General features: G+C 41.8%; 1 protein-coding gene across 5 annotated transcripts in view; it reads left to right on the forward strand.

The window, feature by feature from the left end:
• Positions 1–2,525: 2,525 nt before the first annotated feature.
• LOC139376637 (urotensin-2 receptor) overlaps positions 2,526–21,303 on the forward strand; it is a 71,326-nt gene continuing 52,548 nt past the window's right edge. Inside the window, exons 1-5 of one of the 5 annotated variants that reach the window (XM_071119447.1) lie at positions 2,542–3,111; positions 9,726–10,453; positions 10,629–10,704; positions 10,790–11,010; positions 11,426–13,829. In XM_071119447.1, coding sequence (XP_070975548.1) covers positions 3,060–3,111; positions 9,726–10,453; positions 10,629–10,704; positions 10,790–11,010; positions 11,426–11,461 — 1,113 coding nt within the window. In that variant the 5' untranslated portion in view covers positions 2,542–3,059 and the 3' untranslated portion in view covers positions 11,462–13,829. Of the gene's footprint in view, positions 3,112–9,725; positions 10,454–10,628; positions 11,011–11,425; positions 13,830–21,303 lie in introns of those variants that run through there. The other 4 variants (XM_071119444.1, XM_071119443.1, XM_071119445.1 and 1 more) reach the window with 4 other exon arrangements.

The raw sequence follows: 21,303 nt of genomic DNA on the forward strand, positions 1-21,303 counted from the left end.
ATGACTTGGTGATGGAAGAGGCTGCATTCAGAATGCATCAACACCCTGGAAAGATGTTTGTGGTGCACTCATTCATAACACTTGTTTCAGTGATAAATGAGTGTATTGTCTTCAAGCTTGATAAGGTTCATGCTTTATTCTCATACATTTAGCCTATACATTCTTTCTTTGTAACAATTAGATATGTCATTGCTTTAAACTAGTAGCTAGCTCATCTTGATCTTCCTTCTCTCTTTCTAGAATCAATCAGTTACAAGGCAAAAAGACAGATTGAGGATTTCAATCAAACTGAGGACAGATAAATGTGATTTGGTTTATGTAGATACAACATTGTGTTAATGCCCAAAGTAACCAAAAACCTGATATAATTAGCATATTCATAATGAGTTTGCAGCAAATTTGGACCAAACAGTAGAATGTTTGCCACAAGTTTCCCAGAATGTTTGCCAGAGGTTCACTAGTCGCTGCTAAATTGCCACAATGGTTTGCCACAAAACTAATTTGCATGTGAAAATGACATTACAGCACATTTGCAGCAAATTGACCAAAGATTTGCCAAAAGCCTATTTTTTTTCAGTAGGGGGAAAAACCCACATATTCTAGAGGTTGTGAGTTAAGGATCTCTTACATACAGAGATACATCAAAATAAATACACATTCACACAAAAGTAAAAATAGACTCTGCTTGTCAGTCCTCCTGTGCTACGTGACTAACATCTAAAACATATTAGCCTTCTGCATTCCACACCCATGCCTCATTCCTTCCTCTGATGCTTCTCTGCATAGCATACCATCTTATGATCTCTTTTTCCAGCCCTTTTCAACCTGTTTACAGTACATTCAGGGGTAATATGGTAAACTGTGTAATTATTTTTTTAAGTGTGTTTGATGCAATATCCTTGAGTTGTAGTCCCACAGCAGTAGACTATGGGCAGTCCAGGCTAATGCAGATAATGAGTCTGATCTCTGAGGGTGGGTTGTCATGGGTGTGTGTATGGACCGGGGTCAGGAATGGGATGTTAGTTCTCTCTAATCAACACAAATTGTCTCCTGTGATTTCAGGAGGACCTTGGATGGACCTCTGTATGTGGGAGAGATATGAGAGTCTTGTCCCCTCTGTCTCTGGTTAGGGAGAGTTTATTGATTAAAACTGTGCAGGGCCAAGTACTGAATCGCTCTTTCTCGAAAACACACACACACAAAACATCTCCGGTTATATCTGATGTTTACAAGAAAAAGTTTAAAGAAGCATAGTCATGTATACATAGTACCATAAAATATACTGTACACACAAACACCTTGGAAGATTACAGAATTAGAATGGCCTTTATTCACCAAGTACGTTTACACATACCCAGAATTTGACTTAGTGAGGTGCTGCCAGCAAAAGACAATATACAAACAAAATACAAGTCCACATATACATCATACAGAATAAAATACAAAATCAGAACAGTAAACATAAAACTAACTGATTACAGGGGGAATAGGAGGACATGTTCAGGTGGTGGTCGGCTTTGGTAATGATTGACATAAACTGTCTGCTAGAGGGAGTCTTTGAAAGATGGGGTGTCTGGGGTGGGCAGGGTCGGTGAAAATCTTTCCTGCACGCTTCCTTGTCCTGGAAGGCAGGTGACAGCCGATAACTTTCTCTGCAGACCGGACAATGAGCTGCAGTTTTCCCTTGCGGCGGGCAGACCCAAACCAGACGGTGATAGAAGAGGTGAGGATGGACTCAATGATGGCCGTATAGAACCGAATCAGAATTGTCAGAGAGAGAGACTGAGTTTCATCAGCTAGCGCAGATAGTACGTCCTACGTCGAGCCTTCTTTGTCACCCTTGTGATGTTGTTCTCCCATTTGAAGTTGTGGGAGATGGTGGTTCCCAGGTATTTGAATGTCTTGGCCTTGCTGATGCCTGAAGCATCAATATCGAGGGGGAGAGACGGTGGGGGACATTTTCTGAAGTCAACCACCAACTGCACAGTTTTGACTGTGTTGAGTTCCAGGTTGTTGCTACTGCACCAGGCCACCAGGCAGTCAATCTCTCCATGTTACTTGGACTCGTCACCGTCTGAGTTGATACCGACCAGGGTGTTGTCATCAGCAAAGTTGAGTAGTTTGACAGATGTGTCATTGGAGGTGCAGTCATTGGTGTAGAGGAAGGGGGAGAGCACGCAACCCTGCGGCGCCCCTGTGCTGAGAGATAGGGAGTCTGAAAGATGTTTTCCCAGCTTAACACACACACACACTACTGTTGCACAAAAATAGCAGGTTAAAGGGTAGAGGAGAGTGAGCAGGACATATTTCCTGCATATTCCCGTATAATCCATGCCACTTCCCTGCCAGTCTCTTTATCTTTCTCCCCCCTCGCTCTCTCTCAATCCATTTCTCTCTCTCTCCCCATTCTGTCCCTCTTTCAGTCGTCTCCCCTCCCACTTCTCGCGAGAGTGCTTCTCTATGAGTCTCTCTCTCCCTCCCTCTTCTCCCTCCCTCCCTCCTCTCTCCCCTCTTTCTCTCAGTCTCTCAGGCACACCGTGTCTCAGTGAAGGAGATTCACTGTAACCAGCTGTGGCTTGTTGTGATTCTCACCTCCGTCACTCTCTGCTCCCCGTAAGGAAACGTTCCTTTTTCTCCTCATCATTTCATTGATGTTTTTTTTCTCTTCCTCTAAATTCAATTTCTCCGGTGGCATTTTAAAGCTGTCAACCAGACCTGTGGAAGCTATTCTCAAGAGGCACCGAGAAACAGAGAGCGTAGGATAAGTTTTACTCCAGCTCAAAAGACACCTTTCTTTTTTTTCAGATCTCGTTCACCTTTTGATTGACATACTTTTTACTATGGTAAACTAAAGACAGTGGTATTATAGCACAGGATTTTTTTAAACCCAAACTCAAGATACAGGATTTTTTTATTTATCTCAATTCAAATGCAAAGAATCACCAGATTTCCTGAAGATTCTGTGTGGACTTTAATGGCTCTAGACATACCTGCAGTATGTGTGAAATTTGGGGAACCAGAGTGAGCTAGGTGATGGTTCAACGGGCAAACGGAACTAGATGCTAGATTTTTCTGTTCAGGCTGCCAGTCTGTTTGCGGCTTACAATCAAGGTAAGGCACGCACGCACGCACACACCACACACACCTGGCACTCCAACAGGCTGCCGGGCTCTGTCAGAGCAGATAAAGAGTAGTTAATTAAATAGGCATCAGAGTGTAACTCCCAGACATTAAGTCTGTCCTTTAACGTCACGTCTGCTAGTGATGTGTCTGGCTGGTGTCGCACAGGGAGACTTAGAGCGGATTACATTTGTATTGATTTATGTCAGAGTTTTGAGAGAGCGAGAGACACAGAGAGAGACAAAGAGAGAGAGAGAGAGAGAGAGAATCTGACTGAGGTAAAGTACAATTATAATTACAGTCTGGAAAACTGTGCTGTTTTGTTTTATAGTTAATTCATATTTGATCTACTAGCTAATTAGAATACATTTTGTGGAAAATGTTTGCGTCGTCCTCTGGGTATGTCATCAGAGATGGAGTATGTGGCCTGATTTGACTATCAGAAGATATCAGATGATATGTAAATTACCTCTGTTTGAACAGCTGGATTTAGGTCTGAAGGGAGACTGAAGGGAGACTGCAGATTAGAAAAAAGGTACATTTTTATTTTTATTTTTTATAATTGTGTAGGGTTTGTCCACGTATTATATGTTATTCATATTATTTACCACATATAAACCATTTATTATATTGATTTGTAGACATATAGACATCAAGGCCGACGGGTTTTATACTGTAAGTTAATATAATTGTTCACAAAACATAACAGTCATATTTATAAGCAATTTATAACCAGACCAATATAATCTATGATGATCTCCCCCTAACTACGCATGTCTTATTTGATTCCTATATGCTATTATCCTGATCCTAAACTCGTAGAAAAAAAAACATAAAAGGGTTCTTCGTCTGGTTCCAGGTAGAACCCTTTTGGGTTCGAATAACAACTCTTTCCACAGAGGGTTCTACCTGGAACCAAAAAGGATTTTCCAATGGGGAAAGCCGAAGAACCCTTTTGGAACCCTTTTTTCTAAGAGTGCACTCAGTATTGAACCACAGTACTGTCAAAGGGCAGCTAAGGTCACAGACATTTGTATTCCAGTCAGTCAATGCAGTTAAGTATATCGACCCACCATATTTATTGGAACATGATTGTATTTCCCAATTCCTGAATAGAATTTCAGTGAATTTGACCTTAAGTCCGTAGAAAGAAGTTTCATGCTCCCTAAGATACGCTTCTTTTGAAAAAGTTTGACTTTGTTTCTCTTTCCTGGGGATTTGCTGTCATTTGCTGTTCATCCCTGTTATACCCAGAGGTATCTAATTATACTCACATTTCCAGATCTTGATTAGCAAGACCAGCAGAAGGTCTAATTCAAGATGAGACCTGACTGTTAATCAAATTGGTTGCATCTAGCAACACTTTCACCACTACTACTCCGTATGTTCTCTCTCTCTCTCTCTCTCTCTCTCTCTCTCTCTCTCTCTCTCTCTCTCTCTCTCTCTCTCTCTCTATCTCTGTCATTCTCTCTCGCTCTAATCTTTATCTCTATCTCTTCCTCTCTTCTCAAGCTCTCCGTTTTGTTCCCTGTCTTCCACTCCTCTTTCCAGCGGTGGCCACTGCATCCATGGAACCAATGGTGATCTTGGTGGAGTGATCGTTGAAGAAAATATCTATTTATTTACAGTGCCTTCAGAAATGATTCACCCCCCCCCCCCCCTTTTTCCACATTTTGTTGTGTTACAGCCTAAATTTTAAATGGATTAAATTGAGATTGTGTCACTGGCCTACACACAATACCCCATGATGTCATTGTAGAAATGTTGTTTTTCTAAGTTTTTACAAATTAATTAAAAATGAAAAGCTGATATGTCTTGAGGAAATAAGTATTCAACCCCTTTATGGCAAGCCTAAATACGTTCAGGGGTAAAAATGCACTTAGGTTGCAAGGAAATAGTGTTTAACATGATTTTGAATGACTACCTCATCTCTGTACCCCACGCATACAATTATCTGTAAGGTCCCTCAGTCGCGTCAACCACAAAGACCAGGTAGGTTTTCCAACGCCTCGCAAAGAAGGGCAACTTTTAGTAGATACTGTAGGTAAAAATACATATAAGCAGAGTATTACACTTTGGATGGTGTAACAATACATCCAGCCACTACAAAGATACAGGCGTCCTTCTTAATTCAGTTGCCAGACAGGAAGGAAATCGCTCAGGGATTTCACCATGAGGCCAATGGGGACTTTAAAACAGTTACAGAGTTTAATGGCTGCGATGGAAGAAAACTGAGGATGGATCAAAACCATTGTAGTTACTCCAACAACATTGTAGTTCCTCCAAAATACTAACCTACATGACAGAATGAACTGAAGGAAGCCTGTACAGAATAAAATATATTCCAAAACATGCATCCTGTTTGAATTAAGGCACTAAAGTAAAATTGCAAAACATGTGGCAAAGAAATGTGCAAGTAGAGATACTGGGGTGCAAAGGAGCAAGATAAATAAATAAATACAATATGGGGATGAGGTAGATTGGATAGGCTATTTACAAATGAGCTATGTACAGGTGCAGTGATCTGTGAGCTGCTCTGACAGCTGGTGCTTAAAGCTAGTGAGGCAGGTAAGACTCTCCAGCTTCAGAGATTTTTGCAGTTCATTCCAGTCATTGGGGTGGCAGGGTAGCCTAGTGGTTAGAGCATTGGACTAGTAACTGAAAGGTTGCAATTTCAAACCCCTGAACTGACAAGAATTTGTTCTTAACTGACTTGCCTAATTAAATAAAGGTAAAAAAATAAAATAAAATTGGCAGCAGAGAACTGGAAGGAGAGGTGGCCAAAGGAAGAATTGGCTTTGGGGGTGACCAATGAGATATACCTAGTGGAGTGAGTGCTGCTATGGTGACCAGTGAGCTGAGATGAGGTGAGGCTTTACCTAGCAGAGACTTATAGATGACCAGGAGCCCGTGGGTTTGGTGACGAGTATGAAGCGAGGGCCAGCCAACGAGAGCATACAGGTCGCAGTGGTGGGTAGTATATGGGGCTTTGGTGACAAAATGGATGGCACTGTGATAGACTTCATCCAATTTGTAGAGTGTTGGATGCTATTTTGTAAATGACATCACCGAAGTCGAGGATCGGTAGGATGGTCAGTTTTACGAGGGTATGTTTGACAGCATGAGTGACGGATGCTTTGTTGGGAAATAGGAAGACGATTCTAGATTTAATTATGGATTGGAGATGTTTAATGTGAGTCTGGTTTACTGTCTAACCAGACACGTAGGTATTTGTAGCTGTCCACATATTCTAAGTCAGAACCATCTGCTGGACAGGTGGGCAGGTGCGGGCAGCGAACGGTTGAAGAGCATGCATTTAGTTTTACTTGCATTTAAGAGCAGTTGGAGGCCACTGAAGGTGTTTTATGGCATTGAAGCTCATCTGGAGGTTAGTTAACTTCTTCGATATAGGGGGCGCTCTTTAAATTTTAGGATGAAAAACGTTCCCGGTTTTAAACAAGATATTTTGTCACAAAAAGATGCTCGACTATGCATATAATTGACATCTTTGGAAAGAAAACACTCTGACGTTTCCAAAACTGCAAAGATATTGTCTGTGAGTGCCACAGAACTGATGTTACAGAAAAAACCCAGATAAAAATACCATCAGGAAGTGCCGCATTTTTTTAAACCGCCTCATGGCAATGACTCCTTATATGGCTGTGGAGGAGATAGGAGTCAGCTTACCTTTTCCACGTTTTCCCCAAGGTGTCTGCAGCATTGTGACGTATTTGTAGGCATATCATTGGAAGATTGACCATAAGAGACTACATTTACCAGGTGGTCGCTTGGTGTCCTCCGTCCCAATTATTGCGTAATCTCCAGCTGCAGTATTTTTCCGTTTGGCTCTGATGAGAAACCGACTGCCAGGAATGATTTTTCATCAAATAGAATTGTGAAAAACACCTTGAGGATTGATTCTAAACAACGTTTGCATGTTTCTGACGATATTATGGAGCTAATTTGGAAAAAAGTTCAGCGTTGTAAGTGACTGTATTTTCGTTTTTTTTTCTTAGCCAAACGTGATGAACAAAATGGAGCTATTTCTCTTACACAAATAATATTTTGGGAAAAAATTAACATTTGCTATCTAACTGAGAGTCTCGTCATTGAAAACATCCGAAGTTCTTCCAAGCTAAATGATTTTATTTGAATGCTTTTCTTGTTTTTGTGAAAATGTTGCCTGCTGAATGCTAGGCTTAATGCTATGCTAGGCTATCAATACTCTTACACAAATGCTTGTGTAGCTTTGGTTAAAGCATATTTTGAAAATCTGAGATGACAGTGTTGTTAACAAAAGGCTAAGCTTGTGTTTCAATATATTTATTACATTTAATTTGCGATTTTCATGAATTGGAAACGTTGCGTTATGGTAATGAGCTTGAGGCTATGATTACGCTCCCGGATACGGGATTGCTCGACGCTAGAGGTTAAAGCCTTTAGCCATACCCTTATCCTACTTCTCCTCTGTTCCTCTGGTGATGTAGAGGTTAATCCAGGACCTGCAGTGCCTAGCTTCACTCCTACTCCCCAGGTGCTCTCATTTGTTGACTTCTGTAACCGTAAAAGCCATGGTTTCATGCATGTTAACATTAGAAGCTTACTCCCTGAGTTTGCTTTATTCACTGCTTTAGCACATTCTGCCAACCCGGATGTCTTAGCCGTGTCTGAATCCTGGCTTAGGAAAACCACCAAAAACCCTGAAATTTCCATCCCTAACTATAACCTTTTTCCCCCAAGATAGAACTTTCTCATCAAAGGCAAACAGAAAAATACTGCAGCTGGAGATTACGCAATAATTGCGACGGAGGACACCAAGCGACCACCTGGTAGATGTAGTCTCTTATGGTCAATCTTCCAATTATATGCCTACAAATACGTCACAATGCTGCAGACACCTTGGGGAAAACGTGGAAAAGGTAAGCTGACTCCTAGCTCCTCCACAGCCATATAAGGAGTCATTGGAATGAGGTGGTTTCAAAAAATGCGGCACTTCCTGATTGGATTTTTATCTGGGTTTCGCCTGTAACATCAGTTCTGTGGCACTCACAGACAATATCTTTGCAGTTTTGGAAACGTCAGAGTGTTTTCTTTCCAAAGCTGTCAATTATATGCATAGTCGAGCATCTTTTCATGACAAAATATCTTGTTTAAAACGGGAACGTTTTTCATCCAAAAATTAAAAGAGCGCCCCCTATATCAAAGAAGTTAAGAACTGGCCGTCTAGCACGTTCGGAACAAAGAGTAAAAGGAGCAGGTTTCTGGGCACGATAGCATAGATTCAAGGCATAATGTACAGACAAAGGTATGGTAGGAAGAGAGTACATTGGAGGTAAACCTAGGCATTGAGTAATTATGAGAGAGATATAGTCTCTAGAGACGTTTAAACCAGGTGATGCTATCGCATATGTGGGAGGTGAAACAACATGGTTGGTTAAGGCATTTTGAGCAGGGCTAGAGGCTCTACAGTGAAATAAGACAGTAATCACTAACCAGGACAGTAACGGACAAGGCATATTGATATTAGGGAGAGGCATGCGCAGCCAAGTGAATCTTATGGGTCCAGTGAGTGGTTGGGTTGGCTGGGGACATGGCGATTCAGACAGCAGGCCGGGGCTAGCAAGCTAGCAGTTAGCAGGCCGGGCCTAGCAAGTTAGCAGAAGGGCTTTAGAGGGACGTCGCGATGGGGGAAAGTCTGTTCTTGTCTCTTCGTGAGGTGACGTTGCTAGACCAGTCGTGGAATTAGTAGGGTTCCAAGTAGCAGAGAGGTCCATGTCCAATTGGAAAAATGGGTATAGTGGTCCAAGAAACTGGTCGATGGATCAGCTAACAGTCCAATATGCTCTAGAAAGCTAGCAGGCCACGATTAGCAGAGTGGGCCTTCAGAGGACGTCGCGCCTGAGGAGCCTGTTGGAATCCTCGGGCAGATTATGTCGGTATTCCAGTCGTGAAGGATCGGCGGGGTTCCATGCCCCGTATCGGCAGTAGAAGGGGTATAGTGGCAGTAGAAGCAGTAGAAGGGGTACAACTCCAGTGTATAGCCCATGCTATGCACTGGAGTTGCTTACCAAGAAAACATTGAATGTTTCTGAATGGCCTGGTTAAAGTTGAACAACAAACAATTTGGCCGAGCTTGAAGAATAAAACACAAATAATGTGCAGATGTGGAAACAATCCAGGTGTGCAAAGCTCTTAGAGACTTACCCAGAAATATTCATAGCTGTAATTGCTGTAATTGCTGCCTAACATGTATTGTGAATAAATGTGAATACTTACGTAAATTAAATATTTATTTATTTCATGTTTTCACTTTTTTATTATGGCGTATTGTGTGTCGATGGGTGAGATTATTATTTATTTAATCCATTTTGAATTTAGGCTATAAAACAACAAAATGTTGAATAAGCCAAGGGTTATGAATACATTCTGAAGGTACTGTATTTCCCATTACTTTCTTCCCATAACCTAAAATCACCATAATATACATGGAACATCTGTTGTTGCTGCAGAAATGCAAATTATAGATATAATTGAATAATAATGATTGATAACACTTCCCTTGCTTATCTCTCTCTGCTCTCCCATGCCCCGCTCCCCCTCCATAGCGATGACCACTGTATCCATGAAACCCCTGCTGGTCCTGGTGGAGCGGATCCCCAACGCCACCGACCCACCTTTTGACTCTGCCCCTTCCTCTCCCGAAAACACAGCCGCCACCTTTACCATAGGCTGTATACTCTCCCTCATGTGTCTGGTCGGCGTTTCCGGAAACATCTACACCCTCGTGGTCATGTGTCACTCCATGCGTTCCGCAGCGTCCATGTATATTTACATCATCAACCTAGCCTTGGCGGATTTGCTCTATCTGTTGACCATCCCGTTCGTTGTCTGCACGTACTTCCTGAAAGGTTGGTATTTTGGCGATGCTGGGTGCAGAATTCTGATCAGTATGGATTTCCTGACGATGCATGCCAGCATTTTTACGCTGACCATCATGAGCACGGAGAGGTACTTTGCCGTGCTGAAACCGCTGGACACAGTCAAACGGTCCAAGAGCTACCGCAAAGCCATTGCGGTGCTTGTATGGGTGGCTTCCCTGGTTCTTACTTTACCCATGATCCTCAGGATTCAGATGATGATGGTAGGTAGCAAGGCCATGTGCCAGCCGACGATCTCTCCACTGTCCTATAAGGTGTACATCACTTTCCTGTTCTGTACCAGCATCGTGGCTCCGGGGATGATCATCGGCTTTCTATACATCGGGCTGGCTCGCACCTACTGGATCTCTCAGACAGAAACCTTCAAACAAACCAAGAAACTACCAAACCAGAAGGTCAGTCAATCAAACTAACTATCTCTCTGCCTATCCATCATTTAGATATGTCAAAGGAATATCCTTTGGTAAAACAAGTGAATGTGATTGATTGCTGTAATCTTGTAAATCCCTGTCCAACAGCTCCTCTATCTGAGCTAGTTCTAACTCCATCTTGTATTTTTCTATTCTCCAGGTCCTCTACCTGATCTTTACCATCGTCCTGCTGTTCTGGGCCTGTTTCCTGCCCTTCTGGATCTGGCAGCTCCTGGGTCAGTTCCACCCCTCCATCGACCTCTCCACCAAGGCAAAGCGCAACATCAACTATCTGACCACCTGCCTCACCTACTCCAACAGCTGCATCAACCCTTTCCTCTACACGCTGCTCACCAAGAACTACAAGGAGTACCTGCGGAAGCGCCAACGTACCTGCACCGCGGGCAGCTACTTCAACCGGAGGAACCGGTTCCAGCGCTCGCCCAGGAGGTCGCTGTCGTCTAGCAGCCAGCAGTGCACGGAGAGTTTCGTGCTCACACACACGCCGTCACAGCGCACCATGCACAACAACAGCCTGTGAGGTAGGAGAAGAGGTTCTGGTCTTGGTCTTATTGGGGCATTATCTCCACAGGTCTGCTCAATTATAGAAATGAAAAACAGTGAACCCATTTATAGTGATGTAATGTATGTCTGATGGGGTGAAAGAGGTGTGTTGTTGTGTGTAACTACGCCGAGGTCAGCCTGTGAGATAGGTCTAGTAAACAGACTATGACATAGGAGGTCCATGCATAGTTTGGGCAATTCCCCTCATGTTATCGCACATCTCTCCAAACATATTCGTTCCCATGGGAACTCCTTGTGCTTTACTGTAATGTAGACTACATCACGACCGGTTGGAGGGAAGGCTGGTGTTTTTTGATTGGTTTGGCATGTGAATGCATAGTTTGTTTTAGTCTGTTTTTAGTCTAATCTATGTCTTCGTATTGTTTGATTTAGCGTTTGGATTCAAGTTTTTATCCACATCACGGTTAGCCCTTGTGGCTGGGACTGCTCGAACCTGACCTGAGCTTGGATCCTATTGGCTAGCAGACTAGCAGTGCTAGCCTACCTGGGTGTTTATACATGTCTGGGCCCAAATGTGACAGGTGCAAGATGATTCCCATGCAAGAGGAAAGAAATGGGGGGAACTGATCAATGGACGGGGGTTCATCTGCCCTATATGCATCACCATCATGCAGCTTCAGGAAGAGATTCTCCTGTTGTTAGCTCAGCTGCGGTATAAGCAGGACCTGCTATCAAACTTCACCGACAAAGCTGCATCCCAGGAGAATTGCATCTCGGTCTTGAGTGCCTCCTCCAGTCAGGGTGCCGATGAGTCGAGCGCCGATCACTAGCCAGGCATAGGAGGTCCTGGAGGGTGGATGTCTGGCTGGTCTACATCTATCCTGGAAGATCAGATTGGGCTATCAAACAGTTTTGCCCCAATGGCGGCAGACCTACCGGCTCTGGGAGTCGGCTCTGTTCCTGGGAATTGACTAACGGCTGGCAGCCGGCCAGTAGCTACAACTCCTGTCCATACCACCAGCCTACCACACCTCCTGACGCCATCCAATGCTGCTGGTGCAGTTAGACTAGCTTGGTTTGAGTCCGTTCTGGTCAATAACTCTAATATTGGCACCATCATCACACATATTCCAGATTTTGTTGTGTTACAGCCTGAATTCAAAATTAATTCATCAAAAATAACAAAAACTCACCCATATACACACAATATCCTTAAATGACAAAGTGAAAACATGTTTTTAGAAATGTTTACACACTTATTGAAAATGAAATATAGAAATATCCAATTTACATAAGTATTCAATCCCTTGAGTCACATTACATGTTGTAATCTCCTTTAGCAGCGATTACAGCTGGGAGTCTTTCTGGTCTCTAAGAGCTTTGCAAATCCTAGATTGTATAATATTTGCCCAAAATTATTTTGAAAATTGTTTAAACTCTGTCAGATTGGTTTTCGATCATTGCTAGACAACCGTTTTCCAGTCTTGCAATAAATTTTCAAGCAGATTTAAGTCAAAACTGTAACTCTGCCACTCAGGATCATTCAGTCTCCTTGATAAGCAACTCCAGGGTAGATGTTGAATTAATCTCCCAGTGACTGAACCAGGCTTTCCTCTAGGAGTTTGCCTGTGCTTAGCTCCAGGTTTCTTTTTTATCCTGAAAAACTTCTGATTCCTTAATGATTACAAGCATACACACTATGCTTGAAAATATGGAGAGTGGCACTCAGTAATGTGTTATATTGGATTTTCCCCAAACATAATTCTTTGTGTTCAGGAGTGCCTTGTAGCAAACAGGATGCATGTTTTGGAATATTTGTATTCTGTACAGGTTTCCTTCCTTTTACTCAATTAGGTTAGTATTGTGGATTAAGTACAATGTTGTTGATCCATCCTCAGTTTTCTCCTATCACACCCATTAAGCTCTGTAACTGTTTTAAAGTCACCATCATTGGCCTCGTGTTGAAATCCCTGAGTGGTTTCCTTCTTCTCTGGCAACTGAGTTAGGAAGGACCCTAACCCTAACCCTAACCCTAACCCTAACGTCTGTATCGTTGTAGTAACTGGGTGTATTGATACACCAAATGGTAATGATTAACTTCACCATGCTCAAAGAGATATTCAATGTCTGCATTTTTGCTGCCCATATACCATTAGGTTACATTCTTTTTGAGACATTGGACAATCTTCCTGGTCTTCCTTATTATATCCAACACTTAATTAGGCTTGCCATAACAAAGAAGTTGAATACTTATTGACGCAAGCCAGTTCAGCTTTAAATTTTTTATTAATTTGTAAAAATTTAGAAAAACATAATTCCACTTTGATATTATGGGGGATTGTGTGTAGGCCAGTGACAAAAAACATCTAAATTTAATCCATTTCAATTCAGGTTGTAACACAACAAAATGTGGAAAAAGTCAAGGGGTTTGAATACTTTCTGAAGGCACTGTAGATGTGGCCTTGTGCCAAAATACTCTTTTGTTTGTAGCGGGGATTTACTGCCAGCCTGCTGCACTGGTGGATGCATTTGATGCTATTTCTGAATATTTCAAACCTTTTCTGTCATCTGAAGGACTTATTTCAGGAGAATTTAACCTGGATTTGCTTACCCCGGCCTCTGATGATTTGAAGAATATTTGTCTTGACTTTAACCTGACTCAACTAATCTCCAAAACTACATGCATTCATGTAAGAAACCCAGCAAACTCCTCGCTGATTGACAACACTTTGAAAAATAGCCCCTACAAGTACTTATTGAGGGTTGTCTTTGCTAATGTCATCAGTGATCACTGTCCTATTGCATGTATTAAAGATACCCAACAGAAAAACATTAATCCTTGTATAATTGTTTGATTTTATTATCCCCAGGAGTTTCATGATATGTATTGCTTGTAGCTTACCTCTATCTTTTTTTATTTTATTCAACTAGGCAAGTCAATTAAGAACAAATTCTTATTTACAATGACGACCTACCAAGAGGCGAAAGGTGCTGGGATAAAAAAAAAAATGACAGGAAAAACACCACAACACGACATAAAGAGAGACCTAAGACAACAACACAGCATGGTAGCAATGCAACAACAACACGTTAGCAACACAACATGGCAGCAACACAACATGGTAGCAGCACAACATTTTTACAAACATTGTTAGGCACAGACAACAGCACGAAGGGCAAAAAGGTAGAGACAACACTACAGTGGCAAGAACAAGTATGTGAACCCTTTGGAATTCAATTTGATCTGATCTTCATCTAAGTCACAACAATAGACATAACACACAAACAATTATACGTTTTTATGTTCTTATTGAACACACAGTGTAAACATTCACAGTGCAGGGTGGGGAAAGTATGTGAACACTTGGATTTAATAACTGGTTGACCCTCCTATGGCAGCAATAACCTCAACCAAATGTTTTCTGTAGTTGCAGATCAGACCTGCACAACTGTCAATAAGGATTTTGGACCATTCCACTTAACAAAACTGTTTCAGTTCAGCAATATTCTTGGGATGTCTGGTGTGAACCGTTCTCTTGAGGTCCTGCCACAGCATCTCAATTAGTATGAGGTCAGGACTCTGATTGGGTCACCCCAGAAGGCATATTTTCTTCTGTTGAAGCCATTCTGTTGTTGATTTACTTCGGTGTTTTGGGTCGTTGTCCTGTTGCATCACTCAACTTATGTTGTGCTTCAATTGGCAGACATTTTTCATTCTCCTGCAAAATGTCTTGATAAACTTGGGAATTTGTTTTTCCATTGATGATAGAAAGCTGTCCAGGTCCTGAGGCAGCAAAGCATCCCCAAACAATGATGCTCCATACATTACAGTTGGGATACGTTGGTGTGCTGTATCCTTTTTCTCTCCATTTTTTGTTCCTTGCAAACAACTCAACTGTAGCTTCATCTGTCCACAGAATATTTTGCCAGTAGCGCTGTGGAAAATCCAGGTGCATTTTTGCACATTTCAGATGTTTTGGACAGCAGTGGCTTCTTCCGTGGTGTACTCCCATGAACACCATTCTTGTTTAGTGTTTTACATATCATAAACTCATCAACAGAGATGTTAGCATGTTCCAGAGATTTCTACAAGTCTTTAGCTGACACTCTAGGATTCTTCTTAACCTCATTGAGCATTCTGCGCTGTGCTCTTGCAGTCATCTTTCCCTTATGGGCACTCCTAGGGAGAGTAGCAACAGTGCTGAACTTTCTCCATTTATAAACAATTTGTCTTAACGTGGACTGATGAAAATCAAAACTTTGAGAGATACTTTTGTAACCCTTTCCAGCTTTATGAAAGTCAACAATTCTTAATCTTAGGTCTTCTGAGATCTCTTTTGTTCGAGGCATGGTTCACATCAGGCAATGCTTTTTGTGAATAGTCAACTTACATTTTGTGAGGGTTTTTTTATATGGCTAGGCATCTCTAACCAACATTTCTGATCTTGTCTCATTGATTGGACTCCAGGTTATTTTAATGTAGTTTGAGTGTTTTTTTAGTATAAGACTGTATCATCTGCATATGAATGGATAAGAGCGCTTCCTACTGCCTGAGCTATGTTGCTGATGTAAATTGAGAAGAGTGTAGGGCCTAGGATCGAGTCTTGGGGTACTCTCTTGGGTGACAGGAAGTGGATGAGACATCAGATGTTCTGGCTTTACACACTGCACTCTATGAGAGAGGATGTTAGCAAACCAGGCCAAACACCCATCAGAGACACCAATACTCCTTAGCCCACCCACCAGAATGAAATGGTCTACCATATCAAAAGCTTTTGCCAAGTCAATAACAGCACAACATTGCTTAGAATAAAGGGCAGTGGTGATGTCATTTAGGACCTTTAAGGTTGCAGTGACACATCCATAACCTGAGCGGAAACCAGATTGCATATCAGAGAGATTACTTTAGACATCAATAAAGCCAGTCAGTTGCTTATTGACAAGTTTTTCCAACACTTTTGATAAACAGAGAAATATATATATTGGCCTATAACAGTTAGGATCCGCTTGATCTCCCCTTTTAAATAAAGGATGCACCGTGGATGCCTTCCAAGCACTGGGAACCTCCCAGAGAGGAAATATGGGTTAAAAGTGTGAGAGATCGGCCTTGGCAATGATACAGTGGATCAGTGGATCCCCGATTCAGGAAGCTAGGTGTATGTCACAAGTCATGACTTCACAGGAGAGCCATTTGAACATAAAACATTTTTAATTATCAAAATGCCTTTTTTTGGCAGAAATGCCTTCTCAAACATGTGAACTTTCATGTGCCTTAATAACAAACTTGTATGCATCTGCAAATACGAATAAAACTGTTAAATTACGAGCCGTGTTGGTTAAGCCACAGAAAAAGCCAGCAACCTTCCCACTAGCCATGATTGGCTGAGATAATGAGTGGGCTGGACATGCTGAGAGAGGAGTTCGGATTGGTCTGCCATATAGAGGGCTTCTGTCTATTTGAGCTGGTCAGTCTGTGTTGGTAATCCTGTCGACCGCGGCTTTTTAAAATGCATTGTGTCGTGGAGCTGCAAAAGTGTTGCTCTCCACTTTCTGGAGGATCAAGTTTTGAAATCAATGGAATTAGAGTATGATAGCTAAAGAGAAGGAGAAAACACCTGTCTCCGGATTACATCTTCTAAGTAAGGGCAACCGTGGCATGGTATTCGTGACAGGGAGATGCGTCCATCATGCATATTGATGTATATAGGAAAGATAATCTAAAGTTAGCTAGCTACATTTTCAGATATTACACGTTTCAAATTTTTACAGAAAGTGGTTTCATTTCAAGCTCAAGTGTACTGTTAGCTAGCTAGCCGTTTGCTCTGGGATATGACATGATTTGGCGCTGTGTTCATTGTTGTTTAACTAGCTAATGTTAGCTGGCTGGCTCGTTAGCTAACGTTACATGACGTGTTTGATCTTAAACGTTGATTGCCTAGCTAAGTTCATTGTTTACCTGGCTAGATAGCTACATGTCTTTAGCTAAAGTGTACTGTTAGCTAGCTAGCTAACATTAGCTGGCTGGCTCCATAGCTGACGTTATTATTCGTATCCCAGAGCCATTTGCTTTTCTAGATAGAGCCTAATGTTAGCTATCTAACATTGAACCTAATTCCCAGCAAACAACACAATGTTTTACTGATGGCCTCTCTTTCAGCGCAAACGGTGCTGAAATACTTGACCACATGCGGGCTATTGCTTCAAATCCTATTATAACAATTGGATGACTTTGGGTGTTTCAGAAAGCAACAATGTGATGCGTTCAATTGCATTAGCCTACTTTATTCCAATATTTTTGTCATTCAGTGATACTCATTCCCTTAGAAATTTGTCATGGGGCTCCCGAGTGGCGCAGCGGTCTAAGGCACTGAGTCTCAGTGCTAGAGGCATCACTACAGACCCTGGTTCAATTTCAGGCTGTATCACCACTGGCTGTGATTGGGAGACACATAGGGCGGTGAGCAATTGTCCCACCATCGTCTGGGTTTGGCCGGGGTGGGCCATCATTGTAAATAAGAATTTGTTCATAACTTCACTAGGGTAGGGACCAGTATTTGGAAGTTTGGATGAAAAGCGTGCCCAAAGTAAACTGCCTGCTACTCAGGCCCAGAAGCTAGAATATGCATATCATTTGGATAGAAAACACTCAATTTTCCAAAACTGTTAAAATAATGTATGTGAGTATAGCAGAACTGATTTGGCAGGCGAAAACCTGAGAAAAATCCATCCAGGAAGTAGGATTTTTTTTATTTTTGTAGTTTTCTATTGAATGCCTTTACAGTATCCATTGACTAAGGACTCAAATTGCACTTCCCATGCCTTCTACTAGATGTCAACAGTCTTTAGAAATTGTTTCAGGCTTGTTTTCTGAAAAATTAGGGAGTAAGACCAGTCTGAATGACTGGACCCTACAGTGTCATAGAGCTTTTTCATGCGCCCGACCCGAGAGCGAACCTTTCTTGTTTACCTTTTACATTGACGACGTTATTGTCCGGTTGAAATATTATCGATTATTTAGGCTAAAAACAACCTTATGTATGATTATAAACATATTTTGACATGTTTCTACAAACCTTTTTGGATTAACAAGACGTTCATCTTCAAACCTATGTACAACATTTGTATGTTTTAGGAATTTTTAGAATGAGTATTTCTGTTTTTGAACTTGGCGCTCTGCATGGATGTTGGCCAGGTGGGACGTCCCACGTACCCTAGAGAGGTTAACGGACTTGCCTAGTTAAATAAAGGTAAGATAAATAAAAAAATAAATAAAAAACATGTTTTCCAGACCTAAGTTAATTAATGTATGTGTTTTATTTATTAAATGTACTTATGGAATGTTACCGAGTAGATAACAACAATAGAAAGGTGGCTTCTGGTGACAGAGAGTCAGGCTGAGAATGGAGTGAATATGCACTGTTCTGTAAGTACGCAACACTGCTGTGGGCCAGGTGTAAATGTTTTAGAAACCTTTCCAATAAATTGGAACACAAAAGAAGCCATCCAGCCTTGATGGGCTATCAGCAATACAATAGACACTTGCAGAGTTCAGGGACTTTATATTTATTAATGGATGTTTGTGAGGGATGAGTCACGACTTCCGCCGAGGTCGGTCCCTTTCCTTGCTCGGGCGGTGTTTGGCGGTCGACTTCACCGGTCTTCTAGCCATCGCCGATCCACCTTTCATTTTCCATTTGTTTTTTCTTGTTTTCCGGCACACCTGGTTTGCATTCCCTAATTACTCGTCTTGCATATAACCCTCTGTTTCCCACCATGTCTGTGTGTGGAATTGTTATCTGTAAAAATGTATGTGTACTCCAGGCTGGTTTGCTCCGGGTTATTGTAACCCGTGTGTGTTTAGTTTTCTGAGTCCCGTGTTCTGTTCGCCTCAATAAAGGGCTCCGTTTGCTAACCATTTCTGCTCTCCTGCACCTGACTTCCCTGCAGACAGTTACGTACTCCTTTACAGCCTCTCACTTCACCCATCACTTTGCATAACCCACCACATACACTGTTTTCTAACTACATCTGGATTTTCATTTTATTTAACCTTTATTTAACCAGGTAGGCCAGTTGAGAACAAGTTCTCATTTACAACTGCGACCTGGCCAAGATAAAGCAAAGCAGTGCGACACGAACAACAACACAGAGTTACACATGGAATAAACAAATGTACAGTCAATAACACAATAGAAAAACGTCTATATACAGTGTGTGCAAATGAAGTAAGATTAGGGAGGTAAGGCAATAAATAGGCCGTAGTGGCGAAGTAATTAGAATTTAGCATTAACACTGGCGTGATAGATGTGCAGAAGATGAATGTGCAAGTCGAGATACTGGGGTGCAAAGAAGCAAAAAAAAAATATATATATATATGGGGATGAGGTAGTTGCATGAGCTGTTTACAGATGGGCTATGTACAGGTGAAATGATCTGTGAGCTGCTCTGACAGCTGATGCTTAAAGTTAGTGAGGGAGATATGAGTCTCCAGCTCCAGTGATTTTTGCAATTCGTTCCAGTCATTGGCAGCAGAGAACTGGAAGGAAAAGCGGCCAAACGAGGAATTGACTTTGGGGGTGACCAGTGAAATATACCTGCTGGAGCGCGTGCTACGGGTGGGTGTTGCTATGGTGACCAGTGAGCTGAGATAAGACGGGGCTTTACCTAGCAAAGACTTATAGATTTTTATTTTTTTATTTTTTTTTATTTCACCTTTATTTAACCAGGTAGGCTAGTTGAGAACAAGTTCTCATTTGCAACTGCGACCTGGCCAAGATAAGGCATAGCAGTGTGAACAGACAACACAGAGTTACACATGGAGTAAACAATTAACAAGTCAATAACACAGTAGAAAAAAGGGGAGTCTATATATACATTGTGTGCAAAAGGCATGAGAAGGTAGGCAAATAATTACAATTATGCAGATTAACACTGGAGTGATAAATGATCAGATGGTTATGTAAAGGTAGAGATATTGGTGTGCAAAAGAGCAGAAAAATAAATAAATAAAAACAGTATGGGGATGAGGTAGGTGAAAATGGGTGGGCTATTTACCAATAGACTATGTACAGCTGCAGCGATCGGTTAGCTGCTCAGATAGCAGATGTTTGAAGTTGGTGAGGGAGATAAAAGTCTCCAACTTCAGTGATTTTTGCAATTCGTTCCAATCACAGGCAGCAGAGAACTGGAACGAAAGGCGGCCAAATGAGGTGTTGGCTTTAGGGATGATCAGTGAGATACACCTGCTGGAGTGCGTGCTACGGATGGGTGTTGCCATCGTAACCAGTGAACTGAGATAAGGCGGAGCTTTACCTAGCATGGACTTGTAGATGAGCTGGAGCCAGTGGGTCTGGCGACGAATATGTAGCGAGGGCCAGCCAACGAGAGCATACAAGTCGCAGTGGTGGGTGGTATAAGGTGCTTTAGTGACAAAACGGATGGCACTGTGATTGACTGCATCCAACTTGCTGAGTAGAGTGTTGTTGACTATTTTGTAAATGACATCGCAGAAGTTAAGGATTGGTAGGATAGTCAGTTTTACGAGGGTATGTTTGGCAGCATGAGTGAAGGATGCTTTGTTGTGAAATAGGAAGCAGATTTCATTTTGGATTGGAGATGCTTAATGTGAGTCTGGAAGGAGAGTTTACAGTCTAACCAGACACCTAGGTATTTGTAGTTGTCCACATATTGTAAGTCAGAACCATCCAGAGTAGTGATGCTGGATGGGTGGGGAGGTGAGGGCAGCGAACGGTTGAAGAGCATGCATTTAGTTTTACTTGCATTTAAGAGCAGTTGGAGGCCACGGAAGGAGACTTGTATGGCATTGAAGCTCGTCTGGAGGTTTGTTAACACAGTGTCCAAAGAAGAGCAAGAACTACAGTATATAGAATGGTGTCATCTGTTTAGAGGTGGATCAGAGAATCACAAGCAGCAAGAGCGACATCATTGATGTGAAACAAAAAATATATAATTTTTTTTGTGTGCATGCGGGACAGACGAAAAGCAATTCTTACACTATTGTTCTAAATTCAATCACCTTTTTCTTCTTCATTCTCCTCATTCCGTTCATTCAAATTAAATTGTAATACATTTAGTCTCCGGCGCAACAACTCCAAATCGCTTTTGCATGTGCTCCAAAGGGATAACTTGAAACAACATGATAATGGTTCATTAAATAATCGAAAGGAAAAATTTGACTATTTAGTCTAGTGGATATAAGTATTTTTGGCATATCATGTGAAATAGGTGAAATGTTGCATGACAAACAGGTGCTGTTAGATTACAATATAATTTTTCTGCCCGTTTGGAAC

Source organism: Oncorhynchus clarkii, chromosome 20, assembly GCF_045791955.1.
Source record: "Oncorhynchus clarkii lewisi isolate Uvic-CL-2024 chromosome 20, UVic_Ocla_1.0, whole genome shotgun sequence".
Lineage (NCBI taxonomy): Eukaryota > Metazoa > Chordata > Actinopteri > Salmoniformes > Salmonidae > Oncorhynchus > Oncorhynchus clarkii.